Raw genomic sequence first — 19118 nt, forward strand, 5'->3', positions numbered from 1 at the left:
CACGTTTTCGCCTAATGTGAGAGCAACGTTATGTAGAGGCAAACAGTCTGATTCCAGTATTGTGGCACTTACTGGGCTGCTTGCTGCAGTTTTGATAAAAATCCGTTTTAATCAGCAGGAGATTATCCCTAGAGGACAAGTAAACCTTCTGCCAGGAAAGACCAGCCACGCCCCTACCACTGATTGGCAGTTTTCTGCCTATGCACAGAGAAGTGCTAGATCTGCAGGAGAAAAAACTGACTTATTAAAATAGTAACAAGCAGCCCAGTAAGTGACACATCGCTGGAATCAGGGTCTCTCTCCCTACATTAGGTGGGGGATGTAGAATAAACCTGGTGACAGTTTCTCTTGAAGTTAGTGATGCTTATGAGGAATATACAACTAAATTCAGGCCCCAGATTGTGGTATTCCCATCTCAGATATTCAATGCCTGATAGATGGCTGGGAGCTAGTGAAGCCAAATACCATTTTTGTATAGATCACAACAGTAAAACTAAAAAAATGACCATAATATAAATCTCTACAGTATGTAGGAAAAATTACTGGTAATCTGAGCTTAAATTCTGAAGATTAGGCAATATTAGGTTTTCAAGTGTTAAAACAGGTTGTCAACTACTGAGCAATCACTTATTAAAGTGACAGTCAGCACAGGAGGACTGTTCAAACCAAGCACATCGGTGCATCATGGCAACTAATCCCTGAAATCCACCTGCTGGTTTTCCATCAATCTCTGCCCTTCCATTGTTCTTTGAAGCCAGAGCTGTCAATCATAGAAGAAGGGAGGAGGGAGATAGAGGAAACAAGCAGGTGGGAAGGAGAGTATAAAGCACCCCTCCACCCTTATGTTTATCCTTCAACCCTTTAGTGTCGCTTTAAATGCAAGTCCACTGCCCCTTGTCATATACTCACCTTCCAGTGTTTTATGCTTTTTCAGCAATGCCCCGGCAGCGCCATCTTGTGATTGTAACTTCTGAGTGGCCGGAAGTCAAAAGTTATATCGAAAGCTCCCAAGGCATCTCTATGAGAGATAATACAAGTCTATGAGAGTCTTGATCCGAGTTGTGACCTCCGGCACGCTCCATGAAACACTGGAGCATGCTGGCAGGACACAATTGGCTGGAGACTGACCGGCTCGGTGGTGATAGAAGCAGCAGCTGCTGTAGGTGGGTACAATACAGGGGGCAGGGGACTTAGGTTTAAAAGCACCAGTCCAGACGTAAAATAAAAACAAAAAATGCTTTAAATGATTAGTCCCGCCATGATGCACCGAGCGCTTGTACTTTGTGCGACAGCAGAGTCCCTTTACTAACAGTCTGTTGCACAAAATAAACTATATATTTACCACCAGTATCCGCACCACCCCTCCTATATACTAGCTGTATCTCCCGCCAGCCACGTGACATGGTGTGTCAATCAATGGCTGCTGTGATGGAACAGAAAAAGCCTAAGGCTACTTTCACACATCAGTTTTTTCCCATCAGGTACAATCCGGAAAAACCGGGTAAAATGGATCCGGTACCGCATCAGTTTTATCCCCATAGATTTGCATTGCTACCGGATTGTACCTGATGGCTTTACGTTGCATCCAGTTTTTTCCGGATGCGGCAAAATGTATCAAAGCGGCGGCCGGAGGCAACGTGTCTTGCAACGTTTTTTTGTCCGGCAAAAAAAAAAAACGCATCGCGCCGCTTCCGGCCGCTGCGGCGCATTTTCAATGAATGCCTATGGACGCCGGATGCGGCGCGATGCGGAAAAAAACGCATCCGGCCACCGCATGCGGTTTTTTCCACTGCGCATGCTCAGTAGCGTGCCGCAACCGGAAAAAAACGGACCGGCCGCATGTAAAAACTTATGCAAAGGATGCGGTGTTTTCGCCGCATCCATTGCATAGATTGCACAGCCGGATTGAGCCGCAGTGCTCAAACCGGATGTGTGAAAGTAGCCTAATCTAATGGGAACCCATCAGGGTTTACCCCTAGAACACATTTGGAGCGCATCACCAGCGTCTGAACATCCTCTTCAAAGACCCAGCCACAAAATAGTTCCTGATAAAATCAATACAAGATGCAATAGTGGCTGCAGAGCGGAAAACCTTTTTTTTCCCCCCTTACTTTCACCTCTCCATTAGCTATTAAAGTATTTCATACACAATGGACAACCCCTTTAAAATGAGGCACATTAGAGACTTGAAACTGTAAAATAAAGTAACCTTTGTTATGTTCTATTTAGGGCTTGTAAAAAGCAGAGGTGACACAACCCGGCGGGTCATGGCCATTAGTGCCGCATGTTTCTGTATGGTAAGAAGTGCTTGGTGTAAGTATCTGCTCAGCTGATACAGCACATGTCAGATAAAGGAGTCTGAGATTTTGCAATCCATTAGTAAGTACCTTACATGCATCTTCAGAACATGATCAGCAAATATCGCACTCCGCAGAAGGAGCGCAGGATTGCACTTGTGTATTGCAAAATACAAAGCACCATGATCCAACGGGGAGGGGAACATGCCGCCCTCGTCTGCAACCAGGAAACCTGCCAGGCTTATTTCTGTCTGTAGCCATGTGATGTTTTGCAACATCAGTGACGTCCGGGCTAACGTCTCCACCATCCTGCGCTGGTGACAAGCTGAAATGCCGTGCCAGGCACATCAGTAACAAAAATGACGCAAAACAGCATTTCTGTACCTATTGGATAAATTAAGCTACCTTTGTTTTTTTCATTGCTGCTGTATTTGTCTCTTTTTTGTATGTTGCGTTTTAAATAAAGCTGCTTTCTTTGATTCTTCTAGGAATTTGGCTTTGACAAATCTTTATTGATACAGTTGTGTGGATTACAAGCGTTTTTAGATATTTCTACAGCGGAAATGCACTAAGGCTATGTGCGCACGTAGCGTTCTGCCCTGCAGAAATTTCTGCAGCGATTTGAACAGCACACGTGCGCTTCAAATCGCTGCAGAAACAGCCCGTAATGAAAAAAAAAAAAAAGCCGATTCCATGCGCTCTGACTGCAGCCCCTCCCATAGACAGAGCAGGAGCTACAGGCAAAGCGCAGGAAAGAAGTGACATGTCACTTCTTAGAACGCGCGCTTCGGGCAGCAGCCGAAGCTCTGCACTCTACTACGCCACGTGCGGACAACTCCTGTATAATCTTCATAGATTATGCTGGGGACGCAGGACGCATGCAAATACGCAACGTGCGCACAGCCTAAAAACTTGTATGCAGTTTTATTTTAACCTGGAGGACTTTCTGCACCTAATGCAATTCTATGGGGAAAATCCACACATGAAAGACTTGGCATACCCACAAAAGAAATCGACTCCTTGTGGATCTCAAATGTGCCCCGCAGGTCAGATTATACAGTGTAAAAACAAAAAAAAAACAAAAAAAACAAACAAAAAAGAAGGGAATTTTGTTTACTTACCGTAAATTCCTTTTCTTCTAGCTCCAATTGGGAGACCCAGACAATTGGGTGTATAGGCTATGCCTCCGGAGGCCGCACAAAGTATTACACTAAAAGTGTAAAGCCCCTCCCCTTCTGCCTATACACCCCCCGTGCTCCCACGGGCTCCTCAGTTTTGGGGCAAAAGCAAGAAGGAGGAAAAGAATTAAAAACTGGTTTAAAGTAAATTCAATCCGAAGGAATATCGGAGAACTGAAACCATTCAACATGAACAACATGTGTACACAAAAAAACAGGGGCGGGCGCTGGGTCTCCCAATTGGAGCTAGAAGAAAAGGAATTTACGGTAAACAAAATTCCCTTCTTCTTTGTCGCTCCATTGGGAGACCCAGACAATTGGGACGTCCAAAAGCAGTCCCTGGGTGGGTAAAATAATACCTTGTAAGAGAGCCGTAAAACGGCCTCTTCCTACAGGTGGGCAACCGCCGCCTGAAGGACTCGTCTACCTAGGCTGGCATCCGCCGAAGCATAGGTATGCACCTGATAGTGTTTCGTGAAAGTGTGCAGGCTCGACCAGGTAGCCGCCTGACACACCTGCTGAGCCGTAGCCTGGTGCCTCAAAGCCCAGGACGCGCCCACGGCTCTGGTAGAATGGGCCTTCAGCCCTGAGGGAACCGGAAGCCCAGCCGAACGGTAGGCTTCGAGAATTGGCTCCTTGATCCACCGAGCCAAGGTTGATTTGGAAGCCTGTGACCCTTTACGCTGGCCAGCGACAAGGACAAAGAGTGCATCCGAGCGGCGCAGGGGCGCCGTACGAGAAATGTAGAGTCTGAGTGCTCTCACCAGATCTAACAAGTGCAAATCCCTTTCACATTGGTGAACTGGATGAGGACAAAAAGAAGGTAAGGAGATATCCTGATTGAGATGAAAGGGGGATACCACCTTAGGGAGAAATTCCGGAACCGGACGCAGAACCACCTTGTCCTGGTGAAAAACCAGGAAAGGGGCTTTGCATGACAGCGCTGCTAGCTCAGACACTCTCCGAAGTGAAGTGACTGCTACTAGAAAAACCACTTTCTGCGAAAGGCGTGAGAGAGAAATATCTCTCATTGGCTCGAATGGTGGTTTCTGAAGAACCAGCAGCACCCTGTTCAGATCCCAGGGTTCTAACGGCCGCTTGTAAGGAGGAACAATGTGACAAACCCCCTGCAGGAACGTGCGTACCTGTGGAAGTCTGGCTAGGCGCTTCTGGAAAAACACAGAGAGCGCTGAGACTTGTCCCTTAAGGGAGCCGAGCGACAAACCCTTTTCCAGTCCAGATTGAAGGAAGGACAGAAAAGTGGGCAAGGCAAAAGGCCAGGGAGAAAAACCCTGAGCAGAGCACCACGACAGGAAAATTTTCCACGTCCTGTGGTAGATCTTGGCGGACGTTGGTTTCCTAGCCTGTCTCATAGTGGCAATGACGTCTTGAGATAACCCTGAAGACGCTAGGATCCAGGACTCAATGGCCACACAGTCAGGTTGAGGGCCGCAGAATTCAGATGGAAAAACGGCCCTTGAGATAGCAAGTCTGGTTGGTCTGGTAGTGCCCACGGTTGGCCGACCGTGAGATGCCACAGATCCGGGTACCACGACCGCCTCGGCCAGTCTGGAGCGACGAGGATGACGCGGCGGCAGTCGGCCCTGATCTTGCGTAACACTCTGGGCAACAGTGCCAGCGGAGGAAACACATAAGGGAGCTGAAACTGCGACCAATCCTGAACTAAGGCGTCTGCCGCCATAGCTCTGGGGTCTTGAGACCGTGCCATGAACGTCGGTACCTTGTTGTTGTGCCGGGACGCCATGAGGTCGACGTCCGGCACCCCCCAGCGGCAACAGATCTCCTGAAACACGTCCGGGTGAAGGGACCATTCCCCTGCGTCCATGCCCTGGCGACTGAGATAGTCTGCTTCCCAGTTTTCCACGCCTGGAATGTGAACTGCAGAGATGGAGGCTGTGGAATTGTCCGACTGAATTCGGATCTGCTTGCCTTCCAGCCACTGCTGGAACGCCTTCAGGGCAAGATACACTGCCCGTATTTCCAGAACATTGATCTGAAGCGAGGACTCTTGCTGGGTCCACGTACCCTGAGCCCTGTGGTGGAGAAAAACCGCTCCCCACCCTGACAGACTCGCGTCCGTCGTGACCACCTCCCAGGATGGGGGTAGGAAGGATTTCCCCTTCGATAATGAAGTGGGAAGAAGCCACCACCGAAGGGAAGCTTTGGTCGCCTGAGAGAGGGAGACGTTCCTGTCGAGGGACGTCGGCTTCCTGTCCCATTTGCGTAGGATGTCCCATTGAAGTGGACGCAGGTGAAACTGCGCGAACGGAACTGCCTCCATTGCTGCCACCATCTTCCCCAGGAAGTGCATGAGGCGCCTCAAGGGGTGTGACTGGCCTTGAAGGAGAGATTGTACCCCTGTCTGTAGTGACCGCTGCTTGATCAGTGGAAGCTTCACTATCGCTGAGAGGGTATGAAACTCCATGCCAAGATATGTCAGCGATTGGGCCGGTGTCAGATTTGACTTTGGAAAATTGATGATCCACCCGAAACTCTGGAGAGAGTCTCCAGGGTAGCGTCGAGGCTGTGTTGGCATGCCTCTAGAGAGGGTGCCTTGATCAACAGATCGTCCAAGTACGGGATCACCGAGTGACCCTGAGAGTGGAGGACCGCTACTACAGTAGCCATCACCTTGGTGAAAACCCGTGGGGCTGTTGCTAGGCCGAACGGCAGTGCCACGAACTGCAGGTGTTCGTTTTCTATGGCGAAGCGCAAGAAGCGCTGGTGCTCTGGAGCAAATCGGTACGTGGAGATATGCATCCTTGATATCGATCGATGCAAGGAAATCTCCTTGGGACATTGAGGCGATGACGGAGCGGAGGGATTCCATCCGGAACCGCCTGGTCTTTACGTGTTTGTTGAGAAGTTTCAGGTCCAGGACAGGACGGAAAGACCCGTCCTTCTTTGGGACCACAAACAAGTTGGAGTAAAAACCGTGACCCTGTTGCTGAATAGGAACAGGGACCACCACTCCTTCTGCCTTCAGAGTGCCCAGCGCCTGCAGAAGAGCCTCGGCTCGCTCGGGAGGCGGGGATGACCTGAAGAATCGAGTCGGGGGACGAGAGGTGAACTCTATCTTGTAACCGTGAGACAGAATGTCTCTCACCCAACGGTCTTTTACCCGTGGCAGCCAGGTGTCGCAAAAGCGGGAGAGCCTGCCACCGACCGAAGATGCGGAGTGGGGAGGCCGAAAGTCATGAGGAAGCCGCTTTGGTAGCGGCACCTCCGGTGGCCTTTTTAGGACGTGACTTAGACCGCCATGCATCAGAGTTCCTTTGATCTTTCTGAGGCCTTGTGGACGAGGAGAATTGGGACCTGCCCGCGCCCCGAAAGGACCGAAAACTCGACTGCCCCCTCCTCTGTTGGGGTATTTTCGGTTTGGGCTGGGGTAAGGATGTATCCTTTCCCTTGGATTGTTTGATGATTTCATCCAAACGCTCGCCAAACAATCGGTTGGCAGAAATTGGCAAACTGGTTAAGCGCTTTTTGGAAACAGAATCTGCCTTCCATTCCCGTAGCCACAAGGCCCTGCGGAGTACCACCGAATTGGCGGCTGCAACCGCCGTACGGCTCGCAGAGTCCAGAACAGCATTAATAGCGTAAGACGCAAATGCCGAAGTCTGTGTGGTTATGGACGCCACCTGTGGCGCGGACGTGCGTGTGGCTGCGTCGATTTGCGCTTGACCTGCTGAGATAGCTTGCAGCGCCCATACGGCTGTGAATGCTGGGGCAAAAGAAGCGCCGATAGCTTCATAGATGGATTTCAACCAGAGCTCCATCTGCCTGTCAGTGGCATCTTTGAGTGAAGCCCCGTCTTCCACTGCAAGTATGGATCTAGCTGCCAGTCTGGAGATTGGAGGATCCACTTTGGGACACTGAGCCCAACTTTTGACCACGTCAGGGGGAAAGGGATAACGTGTATCCTTAAGGCGCTTAGAAAAACGCTTATCTGGACAAGCATGGTGATTCTGGACTGCCTCTCTGAAATCAGAGTGGTCCAGAAACATACTCGGTGTACGCTTGGGAAACCTGAAACGGAATTTCTCCTGCTGTGAAGCTGACTCCTCCACCGGAGGAGCTGAGGGAGAAATATCCAACATACGATTGATGGACGCAATAAGGTCGTTCACTATGGCGTCCCCGTCCGGAGTATCAAGATTGAGAGCGGCCTCAGGATCAGAATCCTGATCAGCTGTGTCCGCATCATCAACTAGAGATTCCCCCCGCTGAGACCCTGAACAATATGAGGATGTCAAGGGAATTGTCAAGCGAGCTCGCTTAGTCGGTCTGGGGCCGGGGTCTGTGTCAGAACCCTCAGCCTGGGATCCATGAGACACCCCAGGAGGACATTGTTGGTCCAACTGAGGTGGGCCAGGGGACAAAGATTCAACAGAGTCCCTGTGCTGAGATACCGGCCTGGACTGCAAGGCTTCTAGTATCTTAGCCATAGTCTCAGAGAGTTTTGCAAACTCTGTCCCCGTCACCTGAACAGTGTCAGCAGGTGGCTCCCCCTGGGCCCCCCTTAGCAGAGGCTCTAGCTGAGTAAGTGCCACAGGGGCCGAACAGTGCACACAATGAGGGTCAGTGGAACCTGCCGGTAGCGGGGTCATACATGCGGCGCAGGCAGCATAATAAGCCTGTGTTTTGGCACCCCTGCCTTTCGTGGGCGCCATGCTATTATCTTCCCTGAGTAACACAATAGGGTATATAGCCAGAAATCAACTGTGCACCATACAGTGTAAAATATGTATACCATAAACATATAATGTTACACTACTGCACAATGGGGCTAGCACCACAGGTGCTGCTTACCACCCGCTTAAAGCGGTTGTGAGGCCACCAGAGTCCCTGCCTGAGTCTCCCAGACTTTGTCCCCCTCTGTAGCGTCCAAGGAGCTGACAGGAATGGCTGCCGGCGTCCTGAGGAGAGGTGGGAGCCGTGGGCGTGGCTCAGAAAGTGCGGGAGCTGGTGCCTGCACTGTGCACAGTGAGGGGAGTGGAGTATGCAAAGCATGCTCCAGCCCTCAGTGCTGCTCGTTCTGTGCAGCGTCCCGCCCTTCCCCTGCCTGTCAGGGCTGTGGGCGGGAGGAAAGGAAACTAGGCCGCAAAAAGCCGGGGACTCTAGTAATAAACGCGGCCGCCGTAAAAGCGCGGCCGGCGCGAAAGTCCCCGGCGCACTACAAGTCCCAGCCGCGCCGCAGTGTTTCCCTGGCAGCGGCGGTTAGTGCGGCAGTCCCTATACATAAACACACTCAGCAGCGCTGAGTGTGTAATGGCACATATTAACCCGGTCAGCGCCGCGGTCCCCGGTGCACTAGCACACCCAGCAATGCTGGAGTGTTGCTGTGCGCGGTCCCCACGGGGACGCAGAGTACCTCCAAGTAGCAGGGCCATGTCCCTGAACGATACCCGGCTCCTATCCAGCAGTCTCCCAGGAGTTGTGGATGAAATACGGTCTCAGTGCCTGGAGACCGATAGGATCCCACTTCACCAGAGCCCTGAGGGGGATGGGGAAGGAAAGCAGCATGTGGGCTCCAGCCTCCGTACCCGCAATGGATACCTCAACCTTAACTACACCGCCGACAAGAGTGGGGTGAGAAGGGAGCATGCTGGGGGCCCTATATGGGCCCACTTTTCTTCCATCCGATATAGTCAGCAGCTGCTGCTGACCAATCTGTGGAGCTGTGCGTGCGTGTCTGACCTCCTTCGCACAAAGCAAAAAACTGAGGAGCCCGTGGGAGCACGGGGGGTGTATAGGCAGAAGGGGAGGGGCTTAACACTTTTAAGTGTAATACTTTGTGCGGCCTCCGGAGGCATAGCCTATACACCCAATTGTCTGGGTCTCCCAATGGAGCGACAAAGAAAAAGGCATGAGATTTCCATAAGTCCATTCCACTTTGCTGGATTTTTTTTTTTTTTTCATGCAATGAATACAGGCAGCATTAAAAGCTTGTTTTTGGAAATTAACCTTAAAAGCATACCTCTGAATTATTTAACGTACCTTTCAGGCAATAAGATGCTCTTTTTAACAAGAAAAACTCTTGCTAAAAAGTGTGTGCATCTTATGGTCTGGAAGCAGCTTTGTATAATGGAGGATAACGGACGCCGCATCCTCCCCAATCACAGAGAGCGGCCCTCTCTCCTCCTGCTCTATGTGATCGGGGTAGAACAGGACAGGAAATGATCAGGACCTGAACGGAGGCGGCAGGAGTTGAGCAGCTGAAGGACCTTTCACTTGAGGAATTCCAGGACCTTTCAGGTTATGTGACTGATCACATGATCTGAAAAGTCCTTCAGGTAATTGAGTAGAAGGTCCTTCAGCTGCTCAACTCCTGCAGCCTCCGTTCAGGTCCTGACCATTTCCTCTCCTGTTCTACCACGATCACATAGAGCAGGAGGAGAGAGAGGGCCGTTCTCTGTGATCGGAGAGGATGCGGTGTCAGAGTTCTCCTCCATTACAGAAAACTGCTTCAGGACCACAAGATGCTACAGAGCAAGAACTAAAATATAACAATGAATTCTCACTAAAATCATCAAACAGTACATAAAGTGCAGTGCAAAATATGAATAACCTAGATCTCACCTGATCCTTCACAAGCAGACCATACACCATTGCACTCTCTGACCTAACCCGAAAGAGAAAAGCGTTGGGAGGGCCTGCTCTTTATTGGGGTAGTTGCCATACTTGGGTACTGCCCTTGTAAGGGCGGAAGCAATTACATGGGGCATGACAAGGCTAAGGTGTAAATATAATCAGACCCTGGATTGGTTGACCCCATTTCCGCCCTGTGTGAATCATTCTATCCAATGGTGTATGGGTGTATGATCTGCTCGTGGAGAAGGATCAAGCGAGATCTAGGCTATTCATATTTTGCACATTATTGCACTGCCCTTTATGTACTGTTTGTTGAAGATTTTAGTGAGAATTCATTAAAAGTTATATTTTAGTCCTTGCTCTGTAGCTAATATCTCAGGACTTGTAGGCACTCTTTCTGCGTGGCAGAATTTTGCTTTTTTGTGGGTAAGATGCACACACGTTTTAAAAAAAGAGCATATTCTAGAACGAAAAATGTTAAAAGATGTGGTAATGTATTAGTGTGCATGTAAATGTGCATGTAGCAGAGCTGTGTAGGCAAGTGTAAATGTGCATGTAGCAGAGCTGTGTAGGCAAGTGTAAATGTGCATGTAGCAGAGCTGTGTAGGCAAGTGTAAATGTGCATGTAGCAAAGCTGTGTAGGCAAGTGTAAATGTGCATGTAGCAGAGCTGTGTAGGCAAGTGTAAATGTGCATGTAGCAGAGCTGTGTAGGCAAGTGTAAATGTGCATGTAGCAGAGCTGTGTAGACAAGTGTTAATATGCATGTAGCAGAGTGGTGTGTGTATAATCCACACTGCAGAGAAACACTAAACAATAGATGTATTACTTTCCTATTCTACTAAATTAGTGCTTCCACTTTACACCACCAGGGAAGTTTTAAAATATAGGAAAAATGTGTTTCCTATTTTTTGCTGTCTAAATCTAGGGTGCGTCTTATCTTAAAGGAGCATCTTATAGCCCTACAAAAAAATACGGTATATAGCTCCATTAATTTCCACAGCACTATTAGACATCACTGTCCCCATTCGGGACATGTACATTCTCTATCAGTAGGTTTTTGGAGTGTGAAAGGAAACCCACAAAGAGATGTTTTGATGGGATTTGATCTCAGGACCCCACTGAGCTGGCCAATAAAATTCAAGATGGCCACAGTAAATGATCAGCAGAAGGGGGGATCACCACACATACTCCAAGAACTAAATCTACACTATAATTACAACAAATTCTGGTGTAGCGTATAAGGAATTTGTTTGTTACTGGAGACTAGCATTTTTATGAAAAATGGCAGAAAAAGTAAAGTAAATGTAAATATATACACACAAACATTGGCAAATTTATTTTTGACCGCAGGAGATCCACTAGTGAAAGAGCGCTGCAGCATAGTGTGTGATATCCTGATATTGCACAGTCTACACATGAGATAGAAATACGAAAAATCGAAAGAGTGAAAACACAAGACCAGACTCCAGCAAGGATTGCTTCTGTATACATTTTAAGTACAGGCAAACATCACAGGCAGAGGCGTCACTGAGGAGCACATGGGCTAAGGAGCTCTGTGGTGATGGTTGATGTACCACAAAGAAAATACAAAACAAAGAGGGCCTGGACCCCTTTCTTGATAAATATTACAGGTTATGCGTACTATACTAGAATTTGTGATGAGACATTGATTCAGCGAATTAGTCCAATTTTAGCATGTGGAGTCGGGAAGGAATTGTTCCCTTCTCACTGGGCAATCTGCCCCATGGGATTCTTGCCTTCAAATGGATCAACATCTTAAGGCCCTTTACACGCTGCGATATCGTTACCGTGGCGCACAACATCACGCGGACCCGTCACACTACTTACCTGCATAGCGACGTCGCTGTGACCGGCGAACCGCCTCCTTTGTAAGGGGGCGGTTCGTTCGGTGTCACAGCGACGTCAGTAAGCGGCCGCCCAATCAGAGCAAAGGGGCAGAGATAAGAAGGACGAACATCCCACCCACCTCCTTCCTCATTGCTGGCGGGACGCAGGTAATGTGTCGTTCCTCGTTCCTGCGGTGTCACACATAGCGATGTGTGCTGCCGCAGGAACGACGAACAACATCGTTACGGCAGCAGCAACGATAATTGAGATTAGGGGGGGATGAACGTTTTTGCTGAGTAATCCAAACAGCAGCACACACACTGTCAAATAATTAGATAGGAATGTTATCACACACACTACCCTAGCACCAAGAATAAGTTACCAGGTGGGACTGTCAGCATCACTGGTGGCCTGGGGCCCACGGGTGACTGTCAGCATCCCGACTGGTCTCCGTAAAGTGGTGTTTTCCTGAAATCCTGGAGATCTAGGGTAGTAAACAGTTTACTGGCAAGATTCCTGGTTCACACTATATACCAGTGTCTAGAGAGTTACTAATCTGCTCCAAGTGCAGGGAGGAGATAGAGAGGACTGTGCAGCTGGAATCAAGGCTGGACGATTAATCAACTTAATTTGGCTACTTGGCCATAGTAGATTAGCACGATCCAAATTGTTTTACAGAATCGAAAACCTGATTTCTAGCTCGGCACCCTCTTCTCCAGGCAGGGCAGTGCCTGTTATTGGTGGTGGGCGGTGAAGGAGGAAGAGCAGCGCTGCTGATCTCCTGGTCAGGCCGAGCAGGAGGTGCAGGGTGGCCGAGCAGGAGGTGCAGGGTGGCCGAGCAGGAGGTGCAGGGTGGCCGAGCAGGAGGTGCAGGGTGGCCGAGCAGGAGGTGCAGGGTGGCAGAGCAGGAGGTGCAGGGTGGCCGAGCAGGAGGTGCAGGGTGGCCGAGCAGGAGGTGCAGGGTGGCCGAGCAGGAGGTGCAGGGTAGCCGAGCAGGAGGTGCAGGGTGGCCGAGCAGGAGGTGCAGGGTGGCCGAGCAGGAGGTGCAGGGTGGCCGAGCTCTGGTACTCGGCTAGGTCGCACAGACACTGCCTACATAACCCCCTATCAGCCGCAGCACAGCTCAAACCCATCCCTAGCTGTAATTGAACATCCACATAGTTGTCTGTAAGATGACGTCGATCATCAGCGCCGTGCCGGATCTTTAATGAAAGGTCTCGGTGTTTTGTGGGAGCAGCAACTGTAAATCATGAAAAGCAATCTTAGAAGAGATACAAATGCCTAGTAAATTCCCTGTAGTAAGCAGGTTAATGTCGTGTGCTTTCATCAGTGGCACAAAACACATGTTCACTCCACCTATATCTGTAACCAAACCTGTAATTACTCCGAGTGATGACACCCTGGCCAGGCATGCAGCACAGACAACACTTTATAGGGTGGCAGCGCCCGTCAGTATGGACATAACCAGATATCACGTGACTAAAATAATGGGGGAGGGGGGGGGAATGAGGATGCAGTGTGTCTTACCTCCAATGGTGGTCTCTTGAAACTCATCAAACTGACCCTTGACAAACCTCAGCACCAGACTGGATTTTCCTACAGCCATATCTCCCAGTAACACCAGTTTGAACTGGCAGATTTTGGTCTGGCCCACGCCATTCGCCCTGGTACTGCCCCGGTTAGCCATGATGTCCTCTGCCTCCAGTGACCAGTCGTCTCCAGCGCTCTGCAGGGTAAGATCAGCTGTCCAACTACGTGAAATCCAAAGTAACCTTCAGGAAATACTCTGCAGGGGGAAAAACAGAGAAGCTAAGTGTTCTCACAAGTTACATTATCCAAATACGCAAGTCCTTGAGCGCGGCACCCAGTGCCCAACAGCCGTGTTTGGATAATATGTTTGATTAGCAAATATATATGAACAGGACAAAATTTCCTAATATTACAGAGGTAAGAAGCCAACAACACAAGACGCTGAAGAAGGTGGAGGAGTTTGATCCAACATATTGCATATTAAGCAGTGTGAATGGATGGGCGACCGATCGGCCACCAATGTGTGATTGTGGAGTCCAGGGTCCACACAATTAGCAGAATGATACAGACCACAGCGCACAATGGGGTTCCAATACATGCAGCCGTGTCCGATATTGTGGATCAGTACCATTCAAGAAAACGGAGAAGAGCTCAGCCAGAGATACAGCCGAAACCAAGCCAAGAAGATATAAATGGCAATTCCTGAAAGTAAATCTTTAAAAGGGAATTGTCACCAAAGCAGCATGATACAGGGGCAAAGACCCCGATTAGGCCGATGTGTCACTTACTGGGTTGCTTGCTGCAGTTTTATCTTATGTAGATCCAATAGTCTCTGAATGCTGAGCTCTATAACCCCGCCCACACTGTCCATGTACAAACAGTGGTGGGGGAGGAGTTATACAGAGCACATGAATATGGAGGACTACCAGGCAGCAGGTCCTCGAGAAAAAAAAACAAACAGTTTTATCAGCAGGAGATTATCAAATCTACAGCAAGCCAGTAAAGGTGGTGTCACACACAGCGACGACGACAACGCTGCTACGTCACCATTTTCTGTGACGTTGCAGCGACGTCCCTGTCGCTGTGTGTGACATCCAGCAACGAGCTGGCCCCTGCTGTGAGGTCGCCGCTCGTTGCTGAATGTCCAGCTTCATTTTTTGGTCGTCGCTCTCCCGCTGTGACGCACAGATCGCTGTGTGTGACAGCGAGGAGAGCGACGAAATGAAGCGAGCAGGGAGCAGGAGCCGGCATCTGTCAGCTGTGGTAAGCTGTAACCAAGGTAAACATCGGGTAACCAAGGTGGTTACCCGATATTTACCTTCGTTACCAGCCTCCGCCGCTCTCACGCTGCCAGTGCCGGCTCCCTGCTCTCTGCACATGTAGCTGCAGTACACATCGTGTAATTAACCCGATGTGTACTGTAGCTAGGAGAGCAGGGAGCCAGCGCTCAGTGTGCGTGGCTCTCTGCACATGTTGCAGCACAGCGACACGTGTCATTATGATCGCTGCTTCGGCTGCTGTGTTTGACAGCTAAGCAGCGATCATAACAGCAACTTACAAGGTCGCTGCTACGTCACAGAAAATGGTGACGTAACAGCGACGTCGTTGTCGCTGTCGTTTAGTGTGACCCCAGCTTTAGTGATACATTACCGGAATCAAGGTCTGCGCTCCAACATTATGCTGCTCTAAGATTCCATAGCAAAAGCATGATGACAGATTCCGTTGCCATCTCCGCTTTTCATGCCTGAAATGGAAATAACTCCGTCTGAGCTCCGACCACTGGTGAAGGAGCAAAGGAACTCCCATAGAAATTAACTGGAGTTACAGAAACAGTGTAGTACAGCGGCTCTTGGAGGTTTCCATAGCTCCATCACCAGTGGTCAGAGCTGGAGCAGTTTCTGCCTGAGATATTAAAGGGAACCTGTCAGGTCCCATATGCGTTCTGACCAACAAGCAGGGTGATGTGTGGCCCAGTAACCCCTTCCTAGCCATCACTGTTATATAATATTGTGTTATATGAATGTATAAAATACGTTTTATTACTTACATATTCCCCATGTAAATGATCAGAGGGTCCAGTGCTCTGGGCGTCGCATTGCCCATGGGCGTTTGCATGCTTTCCGTGGTATGACGCCCCTGTGGGCATGATACCATGGATTTACATGTGCGACATCACCATCAGTTCCTTGAGGTACCGCGCGTGCGCACTTACCACTCCCGCAGCCGTTATTCGGGTGCTTGCTTGTCGGCTTCAGACGCGCACTGCGCATGCTCAGAAGACTCCTACAGACAAACAAAAAACCCGGATAATGGCTGCAGGAATGGTAAGTGCGCACGCCGGGATCTCAAGGAGCTGACTGTGAAGTCGCACATGTGATACCACGGAAAGCATGCAAAGGCCCACGGGACAATGCGACACCCAGGGAACTAGACCCTCTGATCATTTTGATCATTTACATAGGGAACATGTAAGTAATAAAACTTTTCTTTTTATATTTAATATATATATATATATATATATAGCACAATATTAAAACAACACAGGGATGGGTAGGAAGAGGTCACTAGGCCACACATCACCCTGCTTGTAGGTCAGAAACGCATATGGGACCTGACAGGTTCCCTTTTAAAGGATGAGATGAGAATAACCCTTTAATATGTTAATTGAATTATTGTGGGGGAACAACGCACCCCACTCATGAGCACGGTCATCATCATGCCCCTGTAATGTGGACCAGTCCTGGCTGTATTCATTATTCAATACATCTCTTAGGCTACTTTCACACATCCGGTTTGAGCCGTGCGGCTCAAACCGGCTGTGAAACCTATGCAACCGATGCGGCGAAAACACCGCATCCTTTGCATAAGTTTTTACATGCGGTCGGTCCGTTTTTTTCCGGTTGCGGCACGCTACTGAGCATGCGCAATGGAAAAAAAAACCGCATGCGGCGGCCGGATGCAGTTTTTTCCGCATCGCGCCGCATCCGGCATCCATAGGCATGCATTGAAAATGCGCCGCAGCGGCCGGATGCGTTTTTTTTTTGCCGGAGCAAAAAACGTTGCAGGGAACGTTCTATCCGGCCGCCGCATCGGCTAAATCTGCCGCATGCGGCCAAAACCGGACCGAACGCAAGCCCCTGCAGCACAATACGGCACTAATGTAAGTCTATGCAAAAAAAAAACGCAACCGGCGTTACAAAAGCCGGTTGCGGTTTTTCTGCAGAACGCCGTATTGTGCCGCAGAGCAAAAATCCGGATGTGTGAAAGTAGCCTTAGACCTCACAAGTCCAGCCAGATATCTGAGAAGTCTGGTGACAAGTCTTCTTTAAAAAAATAGTAGCAATTTGTCAAGCTGCTAAGAGCCCTTATAAAGATTGTGCACATCCATGGCGGCTAATCATTGAAATCCACCTTCCCATCTATCTCCACCCTTCTCTGGCTCTATAAAGCCAGAACGGTCAGTCAAAATAGATGGGAGGGTGGAGATTTTTGGCTGCTTGATCATGCTCCAAGCCCCAGTGCTTGGTTTGAACAGTCATGTTGTGCTGACAGTCCCTTTAATTCCTTCACCTAGCCAACACTTTCTCTAGAGATCTGCATAGGAGCGGTTTGTATATTGACCTCTGTGGTCAGTGAGCAGCCCGCATGAAGCCCACTGTACACACAGGATACCGACATAAATAAACGCCGACCTTAGAGACGGCAGCAGAGAGATCGGGAGGGAAACTGAACATGGAAGATCAGAAGAGTGGAAATCTTTTTAAATTAGAGAAGGAAGCGCACCCAGGCTGTAGATTGGGAGGAAATCACAAGATCCTTAATAAGCTGAAGAAGAGAAAATCAGTCCAGGAATGAAGCTGTACAGAGATCACATCCATCATGTATTACTGGGAGGATCACATCCACAGGACAACAGTCTGAAGCTGGCAGGAGGTTGTATATCTGAGGGTTTGCAGTTTTATTAACTGAAAAGGTAAACAATGACTTATGCAAAATATTTTTTTACAATGTCAGAGGTGTTGATCTTTTCCAATGACAGCCTGACCTGACTGTACAGTGCGTCCCACAATGGAAGAGCCCGAGTGCTGAATGATCCTGCGCATGCCATAAACCAGTCAGCGGTCACATATACGCGCCACATTTCTAGGCAGGTTTATAACTCATCAGTCTGTTACGTAAGAATCTAGAGAGGATAAATGGGCTGACATTGTGGAAAAAATCCATCATGTGATGTGAAAGCGTAAAGTCAGGCTTGTGCTGTGACAACAAGTCCTGATTGATCTGTTTGCTCATGCACTGGGCAGCGTTTCCTATTCTCCACACTGAATATTACTAATCTGATTGCAGAGCTGCCATATAAAGAGAGAAGAAAGCAAAGTACGGAGAAATATGGTCAGGTAACCAACAAATAGCGATCCCTTATTGTACAGGCCTGAGGTGGGGATGGCTTGTCTGTCATACACTTAAATCAATGTCTTTCCTCTCATAGGGTGAATGCCATTAAAACAAAGTACAAAATGCCTTTATTAATAGAGGGAGGGAAAGAAAAAAACAAATCAAACAACCCCAAATTAATCAATTCAGGACCCCAATTAAAATAATCTATGGTCTCCGGCAGCATCGCCAGTCCAGGGGTATCAGCACCACTGTTCCCAGAATGATGCATCAGCCGCAGGCTGCCGCCAATCAACCCCCGGCCGCCCCCCGTCAGCTGCAGGCTGCCACCCATCAACCCCCGGCCGCCCCCGTCAGCTGCAGGCTGCCACCCATCAACCCCCGGCCGCCCCCGTCAGCTGCAGGCTGCCACCCATCAACCCCCGGCCGCCCCCGTCAGCTGCAGGCTGCCACCCATCAACCCCCGGCCGCCCCCCGTCAGCTGCAGGCTGCCACCCATCAACCCCCGGCCGCCCCCCGTCAGCTGCAGGCTGCCACCCATCAACCCCCGGCCGCCCCCCGTCAGCTGCAGGCTGCCACCCATCAACCCCCGGCCGCCCCCCGTCAGCTGCAGGCTGCCACCCATCAACCCCCGGCCGCCCCCCGTCAGCTGCAGGCTGCCACCCATCAACCCCCGGCCGCCCCCCGTCAGCTGCAGGCTGCCACCCATCAACCCCCGGCCGCCCCCCGTCAGCTGCAGGCTGCCACCCATCAACCCCCGGCTGCCCCCCGTCAGCTGCAGGCTGCCACCCATCAACCCCCGGCTGCCCCCGTCAGCTGCAGGCTGCCACCCATCAACCCCCGGCCGCCCCCCGTCAGCTGCAGGCTGCCACCCATCAACCCCCGGCCGCCCCCCGTCAGCTGCAGGCTGCCACCCATCAACCCCCGGCCGCCCCCCGTCAGCTGCAGGCTGCCACCCATTAACCCCCGGCCGCCCCCCGTCTGCTGCAGGTTGCCACCTATCAACCCCTGGCCGCCCCCCGTCAGCTGCAGGCTGCCACCTATCAACCCCCGGCCGCCCCCCCCCCGTCAGCTGCAGGCTGCCACCTATCAACCCCCGGCCGCCCACACCAGCTGCAGGTTGCCACCTATCAACCCCCGGCCTCCCCCACCAGCTGCAGCTTGCCACCTATCAACCCCCGGCCTCCACCCGTCAGCTGCAGGCTGCCACCTATCAACCCCCGGCCTCCCCCTGTCAGCTGCAGGCTGCCACCT

The 19118-nt window shown here is 50.4% G+C and overlaps 1 protein-coding gene across 1 annotated transcript in view; it reads right to left on the reverse strand.

The window, feature by feature from the left end:
- The window catches only part of LOC142245162 (ras-related protein Rab-5B-like), a 52262-nt gene that overhangs the window by 26353 nt on the left and 6791 nt on the right, over positions 1 to 19118 (reverse strand). The window contains exon 2 of the mRNA XM_075317593.1: positions 13467 to 13725. Coding sequence (XP_075173708.1) covers positions 13467 to 13626 — 160 coding nt within the window. The 5' untranslated portion in view covers positions 13627 to 13725. The remainder of the gene's footprint in view (positions 1 to 13466; positions 13726 to 19118) is intronic.

The sequence above is a fragment of the Anomaloglossus baeobatrachus genome, chromosome 7 (assembly GCF_048569485.1).
Source record: "Anomaloglossus baeobatrachus isolate aAnoBae1 chromosome 7, aAnoBae1.hap1, whole genome shotgun sequence".
In the NCBI taxonomy this organism is placed as follows: domain Eukaryota; kingdom Metazoa; phylum Chordata; class Amphibia; order Anura; family Aromobatidae; genus Anomaloglossus; species Anomaloglossus baeobatrachus.